General features: G+C 44.4%; 1 protein-coding gene across 1 annotated transcript in view; it reads left to right on the top strand.

Annotated features, from left to right (window-relative positions):
- The window catches only part of ahr2 (aryl hydrocarbon receptor 2), a 63,166-nt gene extending 45,177 nt beyond the window's left edge, over positions 1 to 17,989 (top strand). Inside the window, exons 3-11 of the mRNA XM_048977910.1 lie at positions 2,998 to 3,107; positions 6,461 to 6,550; positions 8,656 to 8,776; positions 9,295 to 9,434; positions 9,766 to 9,968; positions 10,077 to 10,186; positions 10,328 to 10,469; positions 10,565 to 12,416; positions 14,714 to 17,989. Coding sequence (XP_048833867.1) covers positions 2,998 to 3,107; positions 6,461 to 6,550; positions 8,656 to 8,776; positions 9,295 to 9,434; positions 9,766 to 9,968; positions 10,077 to 10,186; positions 10,328 to 10,469; positions 10,565 to 12,401 — 2,753 coding nt within the window. The 3' untranslated portion in view covers positions 12,402 to 12,416; positions 14,714 to 17,989. The remainder of the gene's footprint in view (positions 1 to 2,997; positions 3,108 to 6,460; positions 6,551 to 8,655; positions 8,777 to 9,294; positions 9,435 to 9,765; positions 9,969 to 10,076; positions 10,187 to 10,327; positions 10,470 to 10,564; positions 12,417 to 14,713) is intronic.
- Positions 17,990 to 24,016: the final 6,027 nt, after the last annotated feature.

Raw genomic sequence — 24,016 nt, forward strand, 5'->3', positions numbered from 1 at the left:
CCTCGCTTGAGGGGAGGAGTCATAGTAGCTAGAACTAGAACCCTTAGTCATTGGGCAGTAGTTGCCATGGAAATAAAATGCTGTCGTTTATACCCAAGGAAGATCTCTTTCAGTCGTGCCCTTGAACAAAACAGCTAGCATGAGTCACTCTTGCAAAGTAGCCGCTGTATAAAGGACCAAGTCACCTGAGATAAGTGCCGGTTAATCCCTGTAATGGTGATAGTCACAAGGCATCTTCATTTGTTACTGCACCTCCTGACCATCTGCATTAGTTTATGGTTCACCATGGAGGCAGTCCTTGAGAAAGAATGGACCATTGTATCCCTTAATCTCCCCCCAAGCTTGCTGCATCTGCACGTGCCCTCAGAGGACTTCTGGGAATGGCATGTGCTGACATGGGGACCCAGGGCTCTACGCTGACTTTCTTTTTCAAGGTGCCTCTGAGTTGGAAAAAATGTGGGAGCCCAGTCAGTTCTGTTTTTAAGCACCCTAACGTATTGCATCGTCATAATACAATTTCACATACAAGCTAGTGGAATGTAAAGGTTATGAATGACAAAGCTGTCAAGAAACTAGACTTTTATTTTTGTATCTAAGATTTCTTTTGATGCTTTATCAAATTCCACATCTAAATTCATACTGTAAGTCCGAATGGCTTGGCCTAGCTTTTTATGTATAATGTATGTAACCAGTTTCTGTGGTGTGTGAATTTTCTATTAAACTCTGACGCCGTGTCCCGATAGCAAATTTAAACAAAATAGTCAAAATAAACAGATTTTGAATAATTGTACACATTAAACAAAAATAAACTGGTTACATACATGTATAGTAGTAAATTAAAAAGAGAAACATTCCCTCTAAATCAGCATATGTATGTGCCGCTGTCTTCATGCAAGGTGCCTATGCTCTGCCCTTTTTTGTGCTAATAACAGCAGTGAATCTATTACCCTAAACCAAAAAGCCATAATCTTCCTAAGATTGTCCTGAAATCATACAGCTGAAAAGTTTTCAAATACAGTATGTATTTTATAAATGAGAGAGAAATAGGTACAATTTTCTTGGTGGTTTCATGTACGTCAAAGTTTTACGTTTTTTTTGACAACTGTATAAAGTAATACAAAAAAATGTAGATATTCAGAGTTGCCAACTCGCACATCAGGTGTTATGCTCACACCATTATACACCTAAAATAAGCAACATCAAAAAACGCTGGGGTAGTTTGCAAACCCTGCAGACTGTTTACAAGGTAATAAAACTGTCGCAAACATGTAAAATGCTTGTGCATGTGTGCAGACTCGTCTCAAATTGAAAATCTCACTCCAGCCAGCTGACCGAAACTGGCAACCCAGCATTTTCTTTTAAATGAACTGTGAAACGCACTTTGTTCACTTGAAACAGCATGTTAGTCTGTTTGTGTTGTTACTCTGCCAATTATAAAATGAATATGAGAACATTACCTATGTCACTTTCTCTATCTTTTTGAAATAAGACTGCCCATACCCAACTCTAATAGCAATTAAAGTATACTTAATATATTATGATATATAAATGTAATAAATTTTATAATAATATTCTATACATTTACATAAAGGGACAGGACATGCTTCTCCTGTCAAAACCTGGAAAAAAGTAATACTATGATATAATACCATCAGTGTTCAAAAGGTGAAAAATACCGTGATAATTATTTTAGGTTATATCACCCACCCCTAATTTGTGCTGAGAAAATTCTTTATCTTATTTGAAGAGGTGCGTGCTGGTTCTGAAGTAGCCAATTGTAACTTGAAACACTACTGACATGTAAATGTATGCAAAAGTGGCAGCGCGCATGCAGTGTGACTCACTCAGTCACTGAGTACTTTTTGATGTTTCAGGTTTTCTGAGGCGATGTCACAAGTAACTCGCACCAGTACGCCTAAATCTTTTTTCATGTTTGCACGCCCCCATTTTTACTCGCATCTGCCAGTGAAATGGGTGCACTGTAGAGCCCTGGGACCATGTTTGTCATCATCCCTTGATTTTTGCCGCCGAGCATACTGTACCACGTGGCTGTGGCCTCCAGGGTCAGCCGCTTTCATCCGCTACCTCACCAGCATACGGCTTGTGCACGGGTCACACGTGACTATATGGCCGTGTGACACATGCAGCCCTCAAACAATAGCACCAGTAAAAGCGAAACAAACCAGTTTGGCCTATTCTGATTAATGTCTGAGTGTCTCTCTTCTGTGGCCTGGCTGAGATGTTTCAGGAGTGTCACGTAATGTAATCGATCCGCCACGGAGCCTTGGCGAGGCATTATGTTCTGTCGCATGACTTCATTTCCCACCTGACTTCTGGACTGTGAAAAAGTAACCGCATTTTTCGTGCTGCAATTGGAGGATTGTCTGTCTGGTGCTGACTCAGAATTAAGCTCTGGTGTAAATTGCTCAACACAAGCGCGACCTGTCACCGCACCATTGTTTGCTTTGTGGACGGGCTCATCTCTGGACGATCCGAGATCACTCCAGACACATTTACTGTAGTCACGGTCGCCGGTGTTTCCTTGGCAAGCATGGTGGTGCGGAGAACGTAACTGGGATCATGAACATAGATGGCTGCCCCATTCCTGTTTCATTCTTCTGCACAGCACATTTACACTGAGGCCTACCTTGACCTCTAATCCCAGGCTGTTGTAGTTCCTCTAGGGAGGGAGGGAGAATGAAAGCAAAGAAGAAAGAGGCAGGCAGGGAGGGAGGTGTGGTAGGTGGGCTTGCCTCGCTTTGACTTCCTCTGAAGTCACCTGGGGCAGTGTGAGGGGTAAACGGGGCAGTTTTGTGGCCTAGGAAGGCGGGGCGGGGGTTGGAATAGTGGGTTTGTTGTTCAAATGAAAAATTAAGAAAATTTAAGAAGCTGGCTTGCAGCATATAAACAGTGTCGAAAGAGAATGAACAAGTTGCTTCTTTGCACTATGCTAACATGCTAATGTGCAGCCTCTCATCTCCTCTGTCTCTCTTGCAGCCACCATAAAGAAGAACAGTCTGGGCTGGATGGCGGGATATGGCACCAACGGCACCAGCGCGTCCACCATCGATGGGGTCTCCTTCTCCGAGGGTGAACTCCTCCTCCAGGTTGGTGGCGATCAGGGCCGGAATAACTTCTCTGGGGGCCGTAGGCGGACATGGGACCCCCTAAGTGGGACATTGGGGATATTTTTGGAGCTGAAAGAAAAACAAGAAAGAATTAAAAATAATGTAACATCAAAAATGTTCTTATCAAAGTGCCAGAGGGTCAACTGGTTTAATCATTCTCTCTTTTGCTTTCATTTAAGTACAGCAGGACCGTGTCAGACAAGAGAATGTTAGTCTTGTATCTTTGTGCTGTTTTCTTCTTGCTTTGTGCTGGTTTGCTTGGCAGTGAACAACCGGTAGACACCAGTAGTAAAAGAAAGCTGGGTAGCATGAAGTCTCACAGTAGAATAGTCCATTACAACTAGGACAGGGACATCTGTGTTTATCTTGAATACTGTCGCTAAAAATGTGAATATACAGGTTGCTATTCCGTCGTCATGGGGCCTCTAGTTTTCGTGGGCCCCAGGCAGCTGCCTACCCTTGCCTAATGGTGAGTCCGCCCCTTGTGACGACAGACAAAGCGTGCCCCCCCCCACTGGCCTACACGGGGGCCCACCCAAGGGGCTGAGAAGTACCCTTGGTCCTGACCTCTTCCTGCAGATTTAGCTGGAAATGCAGGCAGGCAGGGAAGAGGCAGGCGTCAGCTTGCCCCAGTTCAAACCGAACACGCCCAGAGGCCAGGATCTGAAACGAAACACCCTGCTCTTTGAAACCGGCTCTGGCTGCGCGCCCGCCTTCGCCCATAAACGTGGCCCCTCGCCTCTCCTTTAAGCCGCCATATTGGTTTTGTCTAAATTGTATTTATTCGCGGAGTGGTGAGGATCCAACGCCCCAATAATGGCGAACGTGCTTGGCGGCCACTGGCGTTGCGTAACCGTGAGTGAACGTTACGCTGTAAGCATGTGCCATCCAGGCAGTGTCCCCTGCACCCTGACACCCTCCCCTATTGTAGAATACAAGTATCCCACCATTAACCGCAGGGTCTTTGACCCCATAGGGCAGCAGAGGAGGCTACAGCCATAATGAACCCCTCCTGGGAAGGTTACACAACGTGCACACACACATACACACATGCCATCTCCCTCTGCCTCGATGCCAGACTCATGGCTGTAAGGTATAACTGTAGCCTGCCAGAGGCGATTCTGCAAAGGAAGCTCATTATTTCAGGGCATGCGATCCTGTGATCTTTGTGGTAAGTTTTCCAGAATGCAGTTGCTGCACCCAGAATCTTCAAACATATTTATGTATTTTGGATTTTCTGTTACATTCAGATCAGCTTCCCTGTGTTTGGCCCGGGCCTTCAGAACAGCCAGGGGTTATCTGTGGGTTTCCGTTTGCTTGTTAGCAAACCTTGCCGGTGGAGACGCAGTCCGATGTCGCTTGTAGCTGTCAGTCGCTGCGTAAATAACCCGTGATTTTTTTTTAAACCACAAGCTCACGTGATGCTGCGTGCTACCACAGCTTTGCGCTGGAAGCTCTTGTATCTGTCAATCCAGGAACCTTCGGGGAAACACAGACTGTGACTTTCTCCCCAAAAAACCCAAAATTTTGCCCTATGTCCTCGGCACTGACCAAGGCCCTGGTCCCTTCAAACTTTCACTCTCAGGGTTTTCTAATGTCCCCATGATTCATCTGTTATTTGAACTCCAGCTCTGCTGCGTACTGAGACCAGAAGCTTTAACTCATGGCTGACAGAAAAATATAGAAATTATCTGTGTGACCAGTGGTGGGTAAGTGAGAATGGCCTGGTAGCCAACGTTTGGAGACACGGGGGTTTGCTGTGCTCTGCCTCCTTCCCCACACGTCCCGCCCCACCCAGATTTAGTAGCATTCTTTGGCAGCACTGACAGAAACATCTTGTGTTTCCTTATTGCTGGAAAAATGCAGATTCTAATAAAACCAAATCTAACAAATCTGCTTCCCCTGCCAGGAGTTTTAGCTGTGCAGAGGCCTGGTTGGGCACACAGGTGCAGAAATAAAAGCGCTTTTTGAAAAGTTTGTCCACTATTGGTCAAATTGGGCAGAAGAATGTGCACAAGAGAGCTTCCCAAGACGCCTGACGTGGCATTTAATTGGGAGATGGTGACTGCTGGAATCCCGGCCTGCTGCCAGGCTCCCACAGACGCTTCCTAAGCCAAAGTCTGCCGCTACCAATTTGCTGCTCTTAAGCAATGTTTACATTTCATTTGTGTTTTTAACACACTCGATCTGAGACGTTGGCATGACCATGCCGCACTACATTAACATGGGGCGAATAATGAGGCAAATGCAGAAGGCCATCAGGAAGTATGCCGTACTGCTCGTCAACCGAACGCGTTAATCATTTATAAATGTCGAGGGCGTAATCAGAGTGAACTGATCATTACTGAGAGACAGCATGCAGCTCAGGTTGTCAGTCAAGGGCCCTTTGTTGAATTTGGGCAGCAAAGTTAGAGATTGTGCAGGAAAAAAAGGAGTCCTTTCCTTTTTTGAGTTTTACGTAGACAATCTCGGCTTCTATCAACTGAATCTGCTTGCCGTATCCCCCCCCCCCCCATCTTGCTGCTGGTGGTAGAAGGGTTGCGGGGGGGTGGTCCATTGTTTGCAAGGAGTAGGAACCCTGGCGTGACTGGGAGCCAAACTCTTTCCATCTCCTGTTGACATGTTTAGCACCTGAACAAAGACATCAGTAAGTGTGTGTAATGTTTACCCTGCCCCCCACCCCCCAACACAACCGCGCTTTCCCAGCTCCCGACTCCCCCCTTCAGTGCATCCAGGATGTTTTGTCCACCCATAGAAAAGCCTTAAATAAAACCCAGGAGCATTTGGAGGTCACATGACCGTGCCCGGTCTGCAGCTTCACATAAACATACATTCTGGGCCTCCACCCGGACCATCCTCACACACAGCTGCATGGTGTCTGTGAGGAAGTCCTCACTGTGCTGCTCTAGCCTGTCAACGTCTCCATCAGGCAGTTCTGCTCCGGTCTGAGATTGATTGCAGGAGGTGTTGGATCACCGCATGCTTTGCTCAGAAAAACAAGATTAGCTGCGCACCAGGCACAGTTAAAAAAAAAAATTATAATAAAAAAACCCTCACGGGCCACCCGTCCCCAGGCATGGGACCTGCAGGCTAGGATATGGAAAAGGAACAGTGAGCAGTGGAGGTCCCTCGAGAGCAGCAGGGAGCAACTTCCCCTGAGAGCCGTTGCATCACTGTTTACTACTGTGTTGTGTGTGCGTGTGTGTCTGTGCGGTTGCTGTGCACATGTTTCTGCACACGCCTGTGGGCGTGTACTTCTGCATGCCTGGGTGTGTGCCATTTATGTCCGTCTGCATGTGTTACTGACACGCCAACCCCGTGTGTCCCAACAGGCTCTGAATGGCTTCGTCCTCGTGGTCACGGCCGAGGGCTACGTCTTCTACGCGTCCCCCACCGTACAGGACTACCTCGGCTTCCATCAGGTGGGTTCCAGTGTCATCTTATCCTTCACACATGGGGGGGCTCCAGCACATGGGGGGACTCCAACAGCTGCTCATCTGGATACAATCTAAGAGACTCACACACCTAGTTGTTTGTCATTTATAAGAACATATGGCCTGTTATCAATGCATCTATTTTTTCCCTAAATTATAAAAAAAAAGAGCAGATTGAAATGTCTTCCAGACAATTTACATCTTGTCAACCGTTTCCTTTTTACTGAACACGGTTCTATGACTATGATTATGTAATCAGCCATTTTTTTGTTATTTGACAACAAAGGACAGTTAGGTAACCCTCTTCCAAGCAGGATCGTCTTACAAAGGATTGTTCAGTTTTTTCCTCCTTCCAGTTTTCTCTTTCTTGGTTTGCTACTTGCATGGCGCTTGGGACGTCCCATTAGGTCGAGCCAAAACGGGGTGTTCGTGTTGTGCTTCTGCTGGAGCGCTCTGTGCTGCCAGCTTGCCAAGGCTGCCGTCGCTAGCACAACAGCTTAATTAAGCCCCGGTTCCCTTGACATCAAAGGAAGATAACTAGCAGTTGTTCGAGCAACATAATTAAATGCTTAAATGCAGCGCCAAAACCAGAAAGACCGGCTCTGCGCTGGACGTTGAATAAGAGCTCTCTGGAGTCAGAAAATAAGGAAGTACCTAGGAGAATTCATTGTTTCATTCGGAGAGGCCTCAGCTATGTTTGAGGCTATCGACAAGGCCCCTTTGCAGCAGCAAGGCTATGTCAGCAGTACAAGATTGCAGGATATCTTCACAGTCAAGCCATGCCCAGCCCATAAACCCTTTTTGTTTGTTTTATTTCTCCAATGACAATCCTGTACCTTTTTTCCTCTGTGAACATAGTGAAAGCTAGCATGGGGGACCATCGTGAGCCCCTGAGAGATGCATGCCGTCATCTGTAAAATATTCAACCTCGCCAAAATTCACCATGTATCAAGCCACCTGGAAGAAACAACATGCCCCGATTGCAATTTCAATCTCACACTGGCGGTGGTGCATGCACACGTTACCCCCACCCCAGTTCGACATGTCTGTTTATGAGAATCCACCTCCCTACTCTGTATTGATTTTGGAATGGAGGAGCGTATTCCCGGAAGACGGAGGCCCCCCTGACTTTTTGAGTGGGGCCATGCCCAGCAGACCTTAAACGCCCCTGTGTGATGTGGTCACAGGTCACCTAACCCACACAGGTCATTCCCACTGCAGGTCCTTGTGAGAGTTTTCTCTATTTCCTGGGGGTTGGGGTCTGAAAATCATACTTTTGTGTCTCAAAGCATTTTCTTAAACCAGAACTTTCCAGCCTACGAACAGCAGGAGTCGTGTTGCTATGGCTTGCTGGGTGAGGGTGACGTGAGAGCCGGTATCGGTTTGTGTTTCTTGGTGGGCGTCTGAAGGATCAGTCAGGAGTGCTGATCCCATGAGTCATGCATTGCCAGTCTGACCGTGAAATAAGTCTTGTTTACTGTTGATACCTGCAATACCCTTGCTCCCTGTAACAGAATAGCACTTGAAATTGCCGATTCAGTGCGTCAAATACCAAAACAATGTCTCACTTCCAGCTTGGCAAACACAAAGGAGTGCGCATGCTTTAGAATCACTAACTCTTCAGACATGTCACTCTGTGGGCGGTATTCCCACCTCAAAGGATTTACCGTGTTGGGCCTTTATTTGGTCATTGTCTTTTCATCATTGTGCGGTACCAGCGCAGAGGTCTGGCAGTCTTTTGACAGTGGTAGCATACTTCTTACCTTTTGTCAAATCATCTGTCTTTGTAAAGTTGCCTATGTGCATGTTGACTCTGGAAAAATCTGTGTGTTTAAGGCTCCGCAAAGCAGCAGTGGTTGGTAGAACTGCTTGTGTCTGTTAAGAGTAGGATTCTTTGGGGGGGGGGGTACGTGTTCAGTTACCCTCAGGTCAGTGGTGAGCGCAGGAAGATATGGCAGGTCATGTAGTCCATTGTGACTCAAGGTTCCTTAGAAGGGGACATAAGTGTCAATACCATGGATACTGCACGATGACCTTCACTGAATCCTTGCTGACCACAGTGTCCCCTTCGCCTTTCTTGATTCTCCCCACAGTCTGACGTGGTCCACCAGAGCGTGTACGACCTGATCCACACAGACGACCGCGCCATGTTCAGAAGACAGCTCCACTTTGCCCTTGACCCTACTCAGTTTGACGCGGAACAGGGAAGCGATGGTGGGTGTATATCCATACTACTCTGCCTTAACACACAAAACTCTAATGTGTGACAGTAATGGAATAAAGTGTGCCATCTTACTACCAAAGAGAACATTTAGAGTTTGATTTTATCGTTTAGCTTGTCCAGCTGATGAGGGGGATGCCCTAACTTCCTTGGTTCTGCTGTAGTCCAGCATCTACAGAAATTTTCAGAAAAGTCGTTCACGTCGGATCAGTCAGGCTGGCAAAAAGGCCAAACCATCGATTTACAAATTTCTTTGGAACGTCCTGGTTAAAAGAGTCCACAATTCAATAAGTGCAGGACCTTTCTTTGTGTTCAAACAGTGGCCTTTATGTGATTGAAACACTTACAGCTTGTGTAACATGACAATAAGAATGATCGCTAATAGTAAGACATTATTTGTTTTCGGTTTTGTTTTCATTTTGTTGTGTCATATAGCACACTTAAATCTTCATGGCCATGTTTCTCCTTTGTTTATGATTTTCTGTGTAACACCGCCGTATTCCTTTCCTAGGCATGCAAAGCCCCAGCGATATCAACACCAATGTCGTGACCTTCGATCCCCAGCACATCCCCCCGGAGAACACGTCCTTCCTGGAGCGGAGCTTTTGCTGTCGTTTCCGCTGTCTCCTGGACAACTCGTCTGGCTTTCTGGTAAACACAAGCGAATGCCACAATCCCCTGTGGCTGAGCCAAGCGCAATGATTAAGCACTTTCCGTCACCACGCGTCTGTTGTTCCTGTAACTAATGGTCTTGACTTGTCAAAGAAGGGCTCAAAACAAGACCCATGATTTCTGTGGTGTTGTTTGGTCTGGGCCAGGTTCTTCGAAATTCTTATGCTCTCGACAGTAGTTACCCTTTGACTGGCTTTGCCAGCACTAATTGATTGTAAAGTTACATAGTCACCTGCTCTCCTGAAGTCCTCCCTACCCACATGCAACAGAGTACCCTTTCCCTAATTCTCCCTGTCTACCTTGCATACAGGCCCTCAACTTCCAGGGAAGGCTGAAGTACCTCCACGGGCAGAATAAGATGACTGAAGACGGCACCATGGCCCATCCCCAGCTGGGCCTGTTCGTTATTGCCACACCTCTGCAGGCTCCATCTATCACCATGATCCGTTCAAAAACGCTCATCTTCCAGACAAAGCACAAGCTGGACTTCACGCCCTTGGGCATTGACCCTAGGTACATTTCCTAAAGCATGCTCGTTCCAGTGGGCTTTTTATCGTTTACATTTAAACAACCACTGTTAGCTGCTATAATGATTCAGCATTCTTATTTTTATCTTTTCAGAGGGAAGGTGGTTCTTGGCTACAATGAAATAGAGCTGTGCATGAAAGGCTCTGGATATCAGTTCATTCATGCTGCCGACATGATGTACTGCGCAGACAACCACATTAGAAGTGAGTTTCATACACTGTTAAATATAATGCTTATAATCCTTTTGTTTGTTGACTCGAGTCGCGCAAGAATATGTTGCTTGCAAAGGAGAGTTGTTGCTTTGTAGTTCATTGCTCTGATAGCTCATTATGTTCTTTTCCTAGTGATAAAAACTGGGGAGAGCGGTCTCACAGTCTTCAGGCTTCTGACGAAGACTCGGGGCTGGATCTGGGTTCAAGCCAACGCAAGGCTGGTGTTCAAAGGAGGAAGGCCAGACTTCATTGTGGCCCGTCAAAGAGCCTTAACGTAAGTTAAACTAGTGGAACTAGTGACTCGACTAGGCTGGTTACCTTCATCAAAGGTGATCACTCATGGTCAGTTTTGGTGCTCTGTTTTTGTAGGAATGAGGAGGGTGAGGAGAACCTGAGGCAGAGGAAGATGCAGCTGCCCTTCAACTTTGCTACAGGAGAGGCAGTTCTTTATGACACAAGTCCAACCCTTGACATCCAAGGCAGCAGTAAGACTCCCAGGATGAACAGGATGCCTGATCAGAAGGCCCTGGATCCCGATTCCATTCTTGGGTCCATGCTGAAGCAAGATCAATCTGTATACCACCAGCCCTCTGAGTCTGAAACACAGTTCCCCCTGGACAAAGCTTTCATGGACAGCCATGCGCTTTTCAATGTCCCCAGTGACAACTGGCATCTAGGGAACCAGAAGTCCACTAATGAGGACGTTATTATCAAAGACATGATGGAGACACTGGAGCAGATCCTGGGTGACAATAACATGTGCATCACACTCCAGGAGATGGATGTGGATGCGATGGAGATGAAGGATTGGGAAAACACCCTGCTCAGAATGAACACCAACAACAGCGACATGTCTGTCGAGCTCAAGGACATCCTCACAAATGACATCTTTAACTATGTGGAGGAGGAGCTCTTCAAACAGAAAGGGGAGAGCCCCTGTGTCTCTAGCTCTGAGCAGGTCAGCCCCATGGATGATATCAACAATCTACTTGCCCACCAGAACACTTTCCTGGGAGCTTCAGAGAGCCTGACAGCCGTGGAATTGCCAGCCCCTATGTTGCATGAAAACCAGGGCCTCAGCCCTCAGAACCAAGCGGTGACAGATCCCAAAAATGGCTTCATAGGCTTATCAGGGCAAAGCCTGGTGAACGGAATGCAAAACTTCACTCATTTGAGGACCCCGATTCCATTGGGGATCAATGGTCCCACATCAATGGAGCCTGCTTTACAGAAGACACCACCAGAGAGCGTGTTTGCCCCACCTGTAGGCTACTCTCAAGGCAGCACTCAGAACAACTTAGTCCATAACAACATCATGTCCTTCGGTCCCTGTTCCACAGTGTCTTGCGCTCAAGCTCAGTCAAGGCCTGGCCTGCCCAACTCCCAAGCCTTGATGAACGGGTTGGGACCTTGCTCCCAGAAACAGGCACAGATACCTGCCCAGGGCTTCTCCAGCCCAGTGGCTCCGCATCTCCAGGGCCACCTGCAGGCAGGTATCCTGAGCCAGCAGCCGCACTTCCGGCAACACAACAATGTCAACCAGCCAAACGACATCAACCCAAGTCAGTGGGGCCCCACTATGCCCAGTGCCAACTTCACAGACCAACTAGAGGAGGCCTGTCCCCCCAATGTTTCCATTCCGGATAACCTCATAGATCCCTCACCGGTAGTCCCTGTTCAAGGACATTTGTCACTGCAAACGCAGAATGTTCAGGTCCCCAGGCTTCAGTCATGGCCAGCTCCCATGGGAAAACATCCTCCTAGTTGTTACAGCCAGAAGCCAGGCTTTAAGAGTAACTGTGTGACGGGTCATCAGACTCTCAACGGCCAGAACTGTCAGACTGGTTTCAGACTACATAAAACAACCAATGGGGTGTACCCGGCCCTAGGCCGGCAGCCGGTGGATACCCTGTCACCGTCAACCAGTAGCTGTATGTTTCAGAGTGGCCCAGCTGCCCCCTCCAACAAGGCTTGCTTCAATAACATGGGGAGGATGGCCTCGGCCCCCACATGTCCGCCAATGAATAAGCCTCATGACCATAGTCAGCAGCATGGCTGCTACTATTTCCAGATGAGCACCACTGATCCCCTGGCAGGCACGTCGTCCCTCCCCCAAAACGATATCAACATGGGCTCGTTGACGTGCTCCCACTTCCCTGGCATTAGCCCAGATGGCATGATCACCCAGCAGCAATACCTCACCTGAAATATCCACACACAGGTATATGTGCATGTCTGTCCTCTCTTGTTTCCATGGTTATAATTCTCAGAGGAGGTCACCTAAGCCTTTGGTCTCAGGTTTATAAAGTAAATGGTGCCTTTCTCTGCTGAGTATACCGTGATTTTCAAGGAAGTGCATATAATATACAGTGGCGATCAAAGTTAAAGAACAAGAGAAGTTTGGAATTTAGTTTTCTTGTACATCTTCAATATTTGAGAAATGAAGCTCTTGGAATGACTAATCTTCTCTTTCAGTCGCGAAGAGGGTCATCCATTTAGCCTTTATCTGAACAACCTGACGTCACAGGCTCTCAGGCACTTTGGAGAGGACCCCCATCTTGCAAAATGCCTACCAATGTTGTCAGATAGACTGGGGATGCCTGATATTTCAAGATATGATTAGATGCAAAAAACTGTCAAGTTTAGCAAATCATTCTCTAATTTTGAGCGCATGCCTTCTTCAAATTTCCTGTTTTAAACCATTTATTTTATGATGTGGCATAGCTTTCACTGATGGAATATGATTAAAATATCTCCATGTTATAATAATTTTGAATCTGGATAAGTTGTGACTTTGTATATTAAAGAAACATCTCTTGTTCTCAAATTTTGATCACCACTGTATATACGGCTGCATTTTGTCTTGGACAGTCAGTGGTAGTAGGGGGATGCTGGTACAAACAGTGTGAAATACAGTTTTACTGCTACAGTTACTTTTTATGGAAATGAATTCTCGAAATTTCAATGTTGCAAAAGTGCATAGAGGACATGCATTCCGGACTTGAAATTGGGATTTTAGATTTTTGGTAGGAATGCAATAAAGAAAAATATGCAGATTCGACGACATTAACCATAATATTTCTTGTGCTATCCACTTACCTCTTTCTCTTGAAGCGCTATTTTTGTGTCTATTTACAACTTTTGTGTTCTTGAGATGATAACTTTGGCTATGTTGAGTTCACAGAAAAAACAAGTTGTGATCTTAACATAAAACAAAAAACAATGATGATGGATGTTCTCTTTGGACATCGTACAATCGGAGTTGCAGTAAAAAGAATACAGAGAAAGCAGTTGTGTGTTCACATTAGGCCTGTCACTATCGATTATGTCATTAATCGAGTAATCTACATTCAGCGATTTATGGAGTAATCATTTATAATATGGCATAAACGGACATGCAATATATCATACCATATCATATACATTACTGTTGGTGTGCACTCAGGCACACACGGTCAGGTTAGACACTCCAATTGAAGTCGCATGTTTATGTTACATTGGAAGAAAGCTGGAGGATCCGTTCACACACAGGGTGAACGTGCAAATTCCACACACATGAAGAGGCGGTATGTGGCAGCGGCGGCGCTGCTCACTGGGTCACCATGCTGCCCTGACAGGCTTGCATGATGTGTGATGTTAATATCGACATGGCATTTCATGCACATGCATGTTTAGCATGTCTTACGTTTAGCGCTGCTGCTTTTGCCTAAGCTCCTGGCTGTCGGACTCATTCATAATCTGTGTGGTGCATGTGTAAGAAATTAGACAAAAATGAGTAATGATGAGAAAGGGCAACAAAAATGGGTCACGTAAGGATATTTGTCTTCTGCTGTATGGAAATATTTTGTATTTGCTTTGTCGGCTGGCAGACTCTGTTAGTTGATAAGATCTACTTGCCTATAATAGTTACTTTTCCAGTATCCTTCAGCCCTAATGTACAGTATTTTCAAAAAGAGTAATAAACATTATATGGCCATTATCTACCATATTATGTAAAGCCATGCAGCTAATTGATGGGCTAACCTTAGTTTTAGCAGTAATCATTTTGAAATACAGGAATCAAAGAAAGTAAATGAAGCAAAATAGTTTGTCAAAATGATGACTAGGCTACTCCGGGCAGCAAAACGGCACGTATCTATGGTTAACCTCACATTATTTATTTTCCTAAATGTCTTCTTTTAAGATATATTTACATTGCAGTCATTCCGTGGTGATATGTAAGTTCTGCTGTGCAATACTGACAGATGACTGACTGTGCGAAATTTTGAATATGCATCTGCGAAGTACAAATCTTGCCAAGAAATGTCACTAATATGCTCAGACTCATTCCTATAAAGGAAATGTTTCTGATTATGCGAGGAAGTTGAGCGTGTGTGATAAAAATTTTATTGAACGGGGTAGGGGCTCATTAATGTCATCAAGCGTGCGATCGGTGTCACATGGTTGTGCCCATGAAGCGAACCACATGTCGGCAGAGCTGACGAGCTGCTAACTTTCCTCTGTCTTTGTCCCCCGCAGATCTCTAACTGTCCAGTGGAAGCAAATGGACCCCCTCCCTCCCCATCCCCCAATGGAACTCCATGCTCCTCAGTAGTCTCGCCAGTTTCCCTAGGCCTGAACTTTTCTTGAGCAGCAAAGATACTTACTGAAAGCAGCACTTGCTGTGGGAGCTTGCCGAAACCTGTTCTCCCTGCACCTCCGGAACCTCCCACCTTCAGTCTCTGAAGGCCTGGTGTGGCTAAAATATCACCTCTCCCCCCCCCCCCCCCCCCCCCCCCCCTCGCCCAACACACACAGTTTATACAGTGAGATTCCAGTTACTACCAGCCAAACTGTGTGTGCGTTTGTGTGAGAGAGAATGTGTGATGTGGGTGGGGTCAAGATTTGGGTGGGTGGGGTCAATTTAAAAAAAGAAAAATTAAAAAGGAGCAGGTGTCGAGCAGGCTCCTGTAATTGCTGTCTTTTTTTTGGTGCAGAAGTGGAAATGAGTGGATGGACACACACACACACACACACATATATGTGTGTGTGTGTGTGTGTGTATGTATAAAACCTTTTGGATATTTTTCTTTGTGCCTCCAGCTTTGCTTTTCCTTCCACTAAAGGAGACCCACGAGACTTGTGGAAACTTGCAGTTAGACTGTGCGTTGGGTGGAAAACTCACCTCCCCTGGACACTATAATGAAGTAAACAATGGAGGATGTAAGGAGTCTGCGCCCTGGAAATCAGTTAGAGCTCTCATGATTTACTCATGCTTACTGGAACAACACGCGCGGCACTAAGGGAAATGCGGTGTCGGTTGGCATGGAGCTGCACAGTGCTCATCCGCACTAAATGAAATCTCCATGCACAGTGTCTGGAAGGTGCAGGATCGTAACTGTAAACACCGTTTCAGATCATGACCTTACAGTCAAAGATATAAAACGTATACATTTCTGAAAACCTGAAAAAACACCTTTTTTATATATATCTTCAAGGCTTCCGTAGGCTGTTTCCCTAGCAGTCCTTTTGCTTGTTTAAAAAAATGTTTAAATGTTTATGAATCATGTTATAACAAGATACGATAATCAGAGTAATACCATAAAGGATCATTTATCCAGCTTTGTTTTGTTGTTAAAACATGCCTCTATTATATTTTTACCAGCATTTATTTGTAGTTATTGACTTGCCAATGAGCCATTCTTTGTATTTCCTTCGCTGTCCCCCCCCATAGAAAGGAGCTAGATTGCCCCTATTACAAATGCAGTTCCCATTCTCGATCCATGTGCAGTTTTTAAGCACGCCGAATGCCCAAGAGTGGTTGCTGCTGATGACAAACACAGGACACAATTCATTACCACTTACCATGCAGATTTGCAGCATGTATATGCTCTCCCCTCTTGGGCTACGGTTATAGCTAAGCAGCCCCTGACATCAGTTTGATGGTTACAGTAGTGTGGCTCAGTTCACATTTGTTTTATTCGGAATTGTTTTTTTTTTCCTACGGGCCTCTGAGTCAGACAGTGATGCAATTTAATTTGCTAGACGTCGTTGTAGCAGGATTGTGTTGAATTTTATCAAATTGCCAGGGGAAAGACGCTCACATGGCCTTAGTGCAGGGATCTCATATTCTAGATGGTCGCCGTCTGGTTATCCTAGCGATTCATCATCATTTTCACAAGAATGCCACATAAGGCATGGTTAGGTATCGTGTTATTAAGCGCACAAAGATTGTTTGTTACCCCCCTCCCTTGCCTACCCCTTGCACATGATGTAATTATGTAAAAAATCTAATTAAATGTATTGTATGTTTTTCTTCAGGCGTGCATGTGAATGTTGGCACTGTGGTTAACTGGTAGGTTTCCTCACCTAATGGTCGTCTAGCGTGAGAAACGTTCATTGTCTGCTCTCCGTCCAGTGCGGCTCCATCGACAACAGCCGCTAGCTGAATAGAAGGACATGGTTGCAAAAAAATGATGGTATGTTGTCACGGGAACTGCATTTTTCGTAAGCATCCTGCCCCTTGTGCCCTTCGCTTTGTCACAAAGACAAACTTCCATCCTCATCTCGTCTTCTGTGTTTATAAATTTCATTCTCACTGTTTTTTTTTTATGAAGGTGCAATATGTATTGCACTGTTCAGTGAAGATGAGAGTAACTAGGCAGCTATGTTTGAATACAAACGTTGCATTTGCATAAATACACCAAAGAACTAAAATAAATATGTTATTATTATTATTATTATTATAATTAATGCCAGGTTTCCTTAAAATTTGAATCATTGTCATAAAATGGGTAAAACTACCCAAAATAACTAGCTGACATTGCGTTTGGTTGATTATAATATCTAAATAAACTTTACATATCCCAAGGACAAATTAAGGGCACACAGTTTTGTTGAAAATAACTAGTGGCACTTTTCTTCTTATCAATGTCGTCCCAGACGCTAATTATGTTACACTCTGCAGTAATGCACATTTCCCTAAGCTGCATGTGTCCTGCAGTTTCGCCTTTTTGATATTTGAGAGATGTTATGCTTCCAAAGCTTTTGATACAATCAATCAGTCTCTTTTGGTTTTTTTGATATTGATCAAAAATAGGACATTGTGTGTGAGTTTTTCTTATTTTGCTGAGTTGAAACAGCTTAGTTGTCTTTTGACAAAATCTGATGGTTGTCGTTGGCCAGTTCTAAGCAGAACATCAGAAAGTCGAGGCCTGTGATTCACTTCAGACTCAAAAGTGGGTGAATTAATTAGTTTGGGGCAGGGGGGGTGCGATTATGAGACCTTGGACCTTAACTATGTGAGTCATTCACTGTTTTGTTTCATTGTTGACTGCTTTTTGCCATCACCCTCTAAGTCTGTTGAGGAAGACTCCTCCTTTTCTGGGTGGCTTACTGTACAGCTACAGAATAGCCATTGGTTTTTACATCATTTTCTGCATGTCTTACAACAATGGAAGCACTAGCTGCTGTAGATATTTATTTTTAACTGGCCTTTTTAATGGTTTCTTTGTGAACCCAAGTATATTAATCAAAATGCAGTATCAGTGTATTATGCATTTTTCTTTTTTATTATTTGTTTATTCTCATGTCACATGGTCTTGTAAAGGCCCCCATGTACCACATACATTTTTTTACATTTTCAGCACCACATTGTATGATGTAAGCCTTTTCCTGTTTTTAAAAATACGTTAAAGTCATATAGCTTTCAATTTGCCTTGTAAAATGCATGAATAGTCTACCTTTATATGCTTTCCTTTTGCTTTGCAATGATAATATTCCATCTTTATTATTAAAGACATTTGTAATGCCTTAGCTTGAATCACATAAATCATTGTGTCCTTCCAGAGCCCACAAACAATAGTGTGTAATTAAAACACAAAACCATTGTGGAATGAATCTGAAAGTGTGGGAATGATACCTAAAGGAGAGAAATTTTTATCCACAATTTAAGATTTTCACAAGCCGCCATGTTTATTGACTTGCTTTTAATGAATGGGCTAGAGGGCGAAGCATATCTCTGTGAAGATTCAAGAGATTTCAACTCTCCCCCAGCAAAGAAAAATATGTGACTTTGATGTTCCAAAGGGACACCACTTAAGGGACACCACCAATGCTGCCACACATTATGGGTTCACGTCCCTATCATATGAAAGGTGCCCTGCATCTGTTTGTGATTTAATGCTATACCAGCAGCAATGGCTCAAATTGTGCTGAGTTTCTTGTTTTTATTCAAGCTAATACAACACCACTTTAAAATTATATAATGTCTATTTTATAAAGAAATGCGACAATAAGTGTTACACGCCCTAAATGTCACTGGAGAGTAATGATTAGGACACAATTTACTGCAAGTATGGATCAGAACCCACACACGTGCTGGACAACGCTACTTCAACAACCTTGGGGTGTTCCTAGTCCCACAGGCATTGCTACCCGCCCCACAGCACTCGAGACGGATACTTGCTCAGTCGTACACTGCCGCAGCCTAAAGAAACACGTTTTTCACAACAACCCAAGCATAACACACCTGAACTCACATGGCCTCCTGACTTCCAAGCCATATCTAATCTATATTTCCATATTTCAGATATGTATACCAGCCAAGAGTTTGGGAATTCTTGCTGGAAACTACGTATTATCCTAATGTGTAGAATGTTTGTCTTACAAAGACACTACTGTCACAACTTGGGGGAGGGATTTCCCAAGGCTCAATGCTCCTGGTTCCTGCTGCCAGAAGGAGGAAGAATCTCATATTCAACATTGGTATCCTGCAGATCCAGATTGCACTGGCCACCCTAGAGCCCAGACTCAGCTCTGTGTTCTTCCCTAGCTGATTCCCCCTTTGTTTTCAGCCATTTTCTCCCCCATGTTGCCCCATATGAAAGTTTTGCTCCCCCATCCAGCCACAGTGTCCCGTGCATCTGTTTGCCGTCAGCTTGCATTCCTGCATTATAGAAGTCACATTAGAAAAAGAATATCCTAAATGAGTCAAAGGGAAAAATGCCTAAAATTACTAAATCCCTTCTTCAGGGCCCAGTCAAGGAAATGACATGTATTCTTGAATCATTCTGACCGATGAATGAGTCACTCTCCAGTGGAAGTACTGATCCACAGTAATACGATTCTGCAGCCTTATACTGATAGATCAAGCATTATCAACAGTGCTGTAATGCCTGAAGATTTAAACGCAGACCATCACTATTATCCCATTCAGTAGTAATGAAAGATTACTTATTTACACAAAACCATTATATCCTGGTTAGTTTGACCTTTTGGTTATTCAATTTACATAATGTTGTGAGATTAACATGGAAAAATCTGGAGACCATAGCAAAATCTTCAGTTTCACTCATTTGTCAATTTTTCGGTATGCATCAGTGTCAACTTCTTTTCAAAACTCCAGCCTGGCAACTTTACATTGATGAGGGGCTTCTTCCTTGCTTCACAGGTCTTCTGTTCTGCTTGTAGAAGCCTGTTATGAATTGTCCCAGCAGTGCATGTCACACCACTTGATGTTTCCCATTCTTTTTTAAGGTCACTTGAGGTCATCCTCTGATTCATGAGGCACTGCATCAGAAAGGTGCTTCTGCTCTCTACCTGGCTGGTTTTTGCTTCACCTTGTTCTTGTATACTGCTGTTATAGAAACTTTGAGCCTAGAAGCAGGCTGCCACACAGTGTAGCCGTCTACCAACAGATCCAGAATTAAACCCAGATTTTAAAATGCAGATTTGTAATATACATAGTCGTCCCTACATTTTCTCCAGAGCTGTATGTAGTTGAGATGAAATAGGAAATTCAGCTGTCTGGATATTTAGTTGATCAGGCCTAAAAGAGATAGGAAGTATGCAGGAAGAATACATAATGATTTTTTATGAAGATAAAGGGGTGTATTACAAATATATGTACATGCATACATATATCCATCCATCCATTTTCCAAACCGCTTATCCTACTGGGTCGCGGGTGGTCTGGAGCCTATTCCGGAAGCAATGGGCACGAGGCAGGGAATAACCCAGGATGGGGGGCCAGCCCATCGCAGGGCACACTCACACACCATCCACTCACATATGCACACTTCAAGCTGTTCATGCAATTTAGTAACTCCAATTAGCCTCAGCATGTTTTTGGACTGTGGGAGGAAACCAGAGTACCCGGAGAAAACCCCACGACGACATGGGGAGAACATGCAAACTCCGCACACATGCAACCCAGGCGGAGACTCGAACCCGGGTCCCAGAGGTGTGAGGCAACAGTGCTAACCACTGCACCACCATGCCGCCCCCGCACACATATATAATAAATCAATCTTGTAAAGGAGGGACTTTATATTGACTCATCTCCCTTAAAACACTGCTTGTTCTGCGACCCCATCTACCTCAAGCAGACCTTACTGGGCTCCCTGTGCCATGTCAGGACAAGCCATAACTTTTGTATTTTGCATTACTTCATCCTGTCTCTGCTTTCTGTCCCTGCTACCCGTATCCTCAGTTTTGAGGTTGCACCCCTACTCACAATGTAACCACCATACACTCCAGATCAGGGCAGGAGTACAGAGTGTACAGTATCAGCTTAAGGCTCTGCAGGGGGGGTCTTGTGTTGCCTCTGAGGGTGAGGTGCCTTTCTCTGATTCCTCAAAGTCCGCCCTGTGAAAACAAACGTCTATATCTTTTCATATCTAGACAAACAGGAGACCACCAGCATATCAGCAAAATCACTGTGGAAAGATACATCCAGTAAAGCACAGAAACATCCAGATATACTAGCTTAATTTTTTTAACAACAAGTTCGTCAACATTTCTGTACATGGCAGTTATTTAACACACAAATGGCTTCTGGAGTCTAACTTTGGACTTTGTTGACCCACAAGCTGATGGTTTCACCCGGAGAAGGTGAAATCTAACGGTGAAATTCAAATCCGTAGAAAACCACTGTTTTAGAAATTTCATGTACTCTGCATCCGATGAAATCCAAGAATTCCCCCTGGAAATAATTTTCCCTTTGGTTTCATATAAGGAATTAATTTAAAGAAGAATTAAATATGTTTGTCTATGCATAATACGATGTTCACACGCAAGGAATTTGGTGTAGGATCAAACCCAAACGAGCAAATATCTCAGAGATAAAAAGAGTTGGCAGTGAAAACGAACAACAAAGAGAGGCCAAAAATCCTTCTAAAGGTTGAGGTTTAGTATATAATTTCTCAGCTGTAGATGGAATCTTGTGGGGGAGTGTTTGGTCTGGGAAATAGAAAAAATGTAACTATCCATCCTATTTTAAAAACCTTCAGACATACTAAACCCCTCGCATAACTCAAAAATAATAAGACACGTCCGCTTGATAGTTACAATAGCAATAACTAACAATTACAGCAAAAAAGCTATGATAGGGGATGTCAAAAAGGAGGTGATGGGACTGCGACCACCTCACTGCTGTTTCTTCGGTGCATGAGCATCATAAGGACGGTCACTTTGGATTCCTGGTACACCTCACACACATCCCTGAGCACTTTCATCCTTCAGGGATTTTTTCCAGGTATCAAAACCTTGTTCCGGAACCAGAAACTTTCATCACGTTCGCACTATCGGAACTCTACCGGATTGTAGTTCATCAGAGGCAGTTCAGGAAGCATTTTGTAGTCCCAACTCCAGTCTAGGTACGGCTGGTACTTGATTCCAAAAAGAATAGACTCCTCATTTCCGTGCAGCATTGATTCGAGAATTTTTTTCAGTTTTGACTTTTCCGTATATCTGTCAAAACATGAAGTTCTGAAGACTCGAACAGAGGCTGCTGTGAATGCCGCGTGTTGATGCCTCGATTGCTCTGTATGGTGTTATCACATTTACAACTGACACCCTCGTCAGATTGTATTATTTCCATCCAATCAGAGCAACCCGTTCTTGGTTGTTGTTTACATCAGTGTATGTCAGAAGTACCAATGAATGAAGAACTCTAATCATGTGATTAGAAGTGTGACGTGAAATAAGCAGGTTTGCTGTCATTTAGAAATGCCAACACCAATGCAACTTTCAATAGATTGGCAATATTTTAATTTAAACAAGCCACTAAATAAAGTTAAATGCAGTATATTTAAATGATGAGGTATACTGTTATGCATACTGTATGTATAATTTTAAAAGGTACACTTATCAGCAAAAGATTCAGTTAATTAAATGAATTGGAAAGTATCAAGGTCATTCATAGCACTGCGTCCTGTGCTTTTTACAATACCTTCTTTGTCTCAAATTTTAAAGTCTTTGAAAATGAGAATTAGGACAACTGGTGTTTGGAAACCACTCTTGCAATAGACTCTTGGAATCGAAACTGGAGTCGACTCCAAAATCGAATACAAACTACTTAGGGAGGCCTTTACTGTGATAAACTTGCTGATTGGTTGAGCACGAGCACCGCAGCTAACTTGAAAGTTACATGGAAGTGTGGGGAAAAGGCATAGAATTAGCAAAGCAAAAATCAAGCAAACTGAATGATTTTTGTACCTCGGTAACACTTAATGAATAAATAAATCTCCATATTTATGCATCAGAAAATTCAATCAATAACCAATACTGTATGTAGTACTGAGGTTCCCCCAAACAGCGTGGCAGGTTAGACTGATGTCAGCCTTGTATATAGTTCCCCATAGTCACATGTATTGCAATGTAAATATGCTGTATGCAATGTCAAGTGTAGTGTTAAATGACTGGTACGAGTGTAATAAAGACCACCTGTTGGTTAAACTCAGAACTTTCTCTGTCTCATTAACTGTCTGCAACATTACACCGATTGCTAGCCACACCATGCCGAAGTTGCACCTGTGTGCCGGGGGGCTCTGACATTGAGGGACCGATAGAGCCAAATTGGAGATTTGAAGAGATTGGGCACTTTGCCCACAGTTGCCCCACCCCAGCACCACACCCTTGTCCTGAACAGCAACCAGGAAATGGTCTATGGCACTTGCAGTCAATGCCATTTGGCCTTTGCAATGCTCCCACTCATGATCAAGAGGCTCATGGGACATGTCCTAGCCCACATTGTCCAAAACCCAGTGTGTCCTCTATCTTAATGAGGTGCTTGTACACGCTTCTGACTTTGCTGGGACACTCCAGAACCATAAAGTTGTGTTCTCTGTGATCTGGCAGGCAGGGTTATGACTGAACCCCCGGAAGTGCTCCCTCCTCCATTGTCAGATGTGCTACCTAGGTCACATTGTTAGAGCAAAAGGTGTGGCCACTAACTCAGGAAAGACTGCAGCAGTGAGGGACTGGTTGATTCTGTGCAACATGAATGAGGTATGGTGCTTCCTTGGGCTACTGTCCAACTAGCAACACTTTTTGAAGGGCTTTACCAGCATTGGGAAACCGATGCATCATCTTACAGAGAAGGAAAGAGGTTTCACGTGGATGGACCCCTGTGCTGCAGCTTTTAACAAGCTTTGCGCAGTGCTCACCTATGCCCTTGTGCTAGCTTAACCATGTCTCCCTTTCATCCTGAACAGGTATGCTAGAAATGAGGGGCTAGATTCTGTGCCGTCGCAGGCGGGACCCGAAGAGGATCACGTAGTTGCATATTTCAATTAGATACTTAGCCGAGAGGAGCTCAGCTACTGTGTGACCTGACAGGAACTACTGTTTATGGTGCAGGCATGTCAATACTTCTGTCCCTACCTCTGTGGCCAGTGGTTCTGGTTGTGGACAGACCAATACATCACTGCCGTGGCTCATAAACTTCCGCAACCCAGAAGTATAGCTAGCTTGCTGGCTAGATGTGCTGGCAGGGTTTGACTTTAAAGGTCACACTGCCCTGGGAAATGCACTCAAATGCAGATGCTCTGTCTCACCAGC

This window comes from Brienomyrus brachyistius, chromosome 16, assembly GCF_023856365.1.
Source record: "Brienomyrus brachyistius isolate T26 chromosome 16, BBRACH_0.4, whole genome shotgun sequence".
NCBI classification, from domain to species: domain Eukaryota; kingdom Metazoa; phylum Chordata; class Actinopteri; order Osteoglossiformes; family Mormyridae; genus Brienomyrus; species Brienomyrus brachyistius.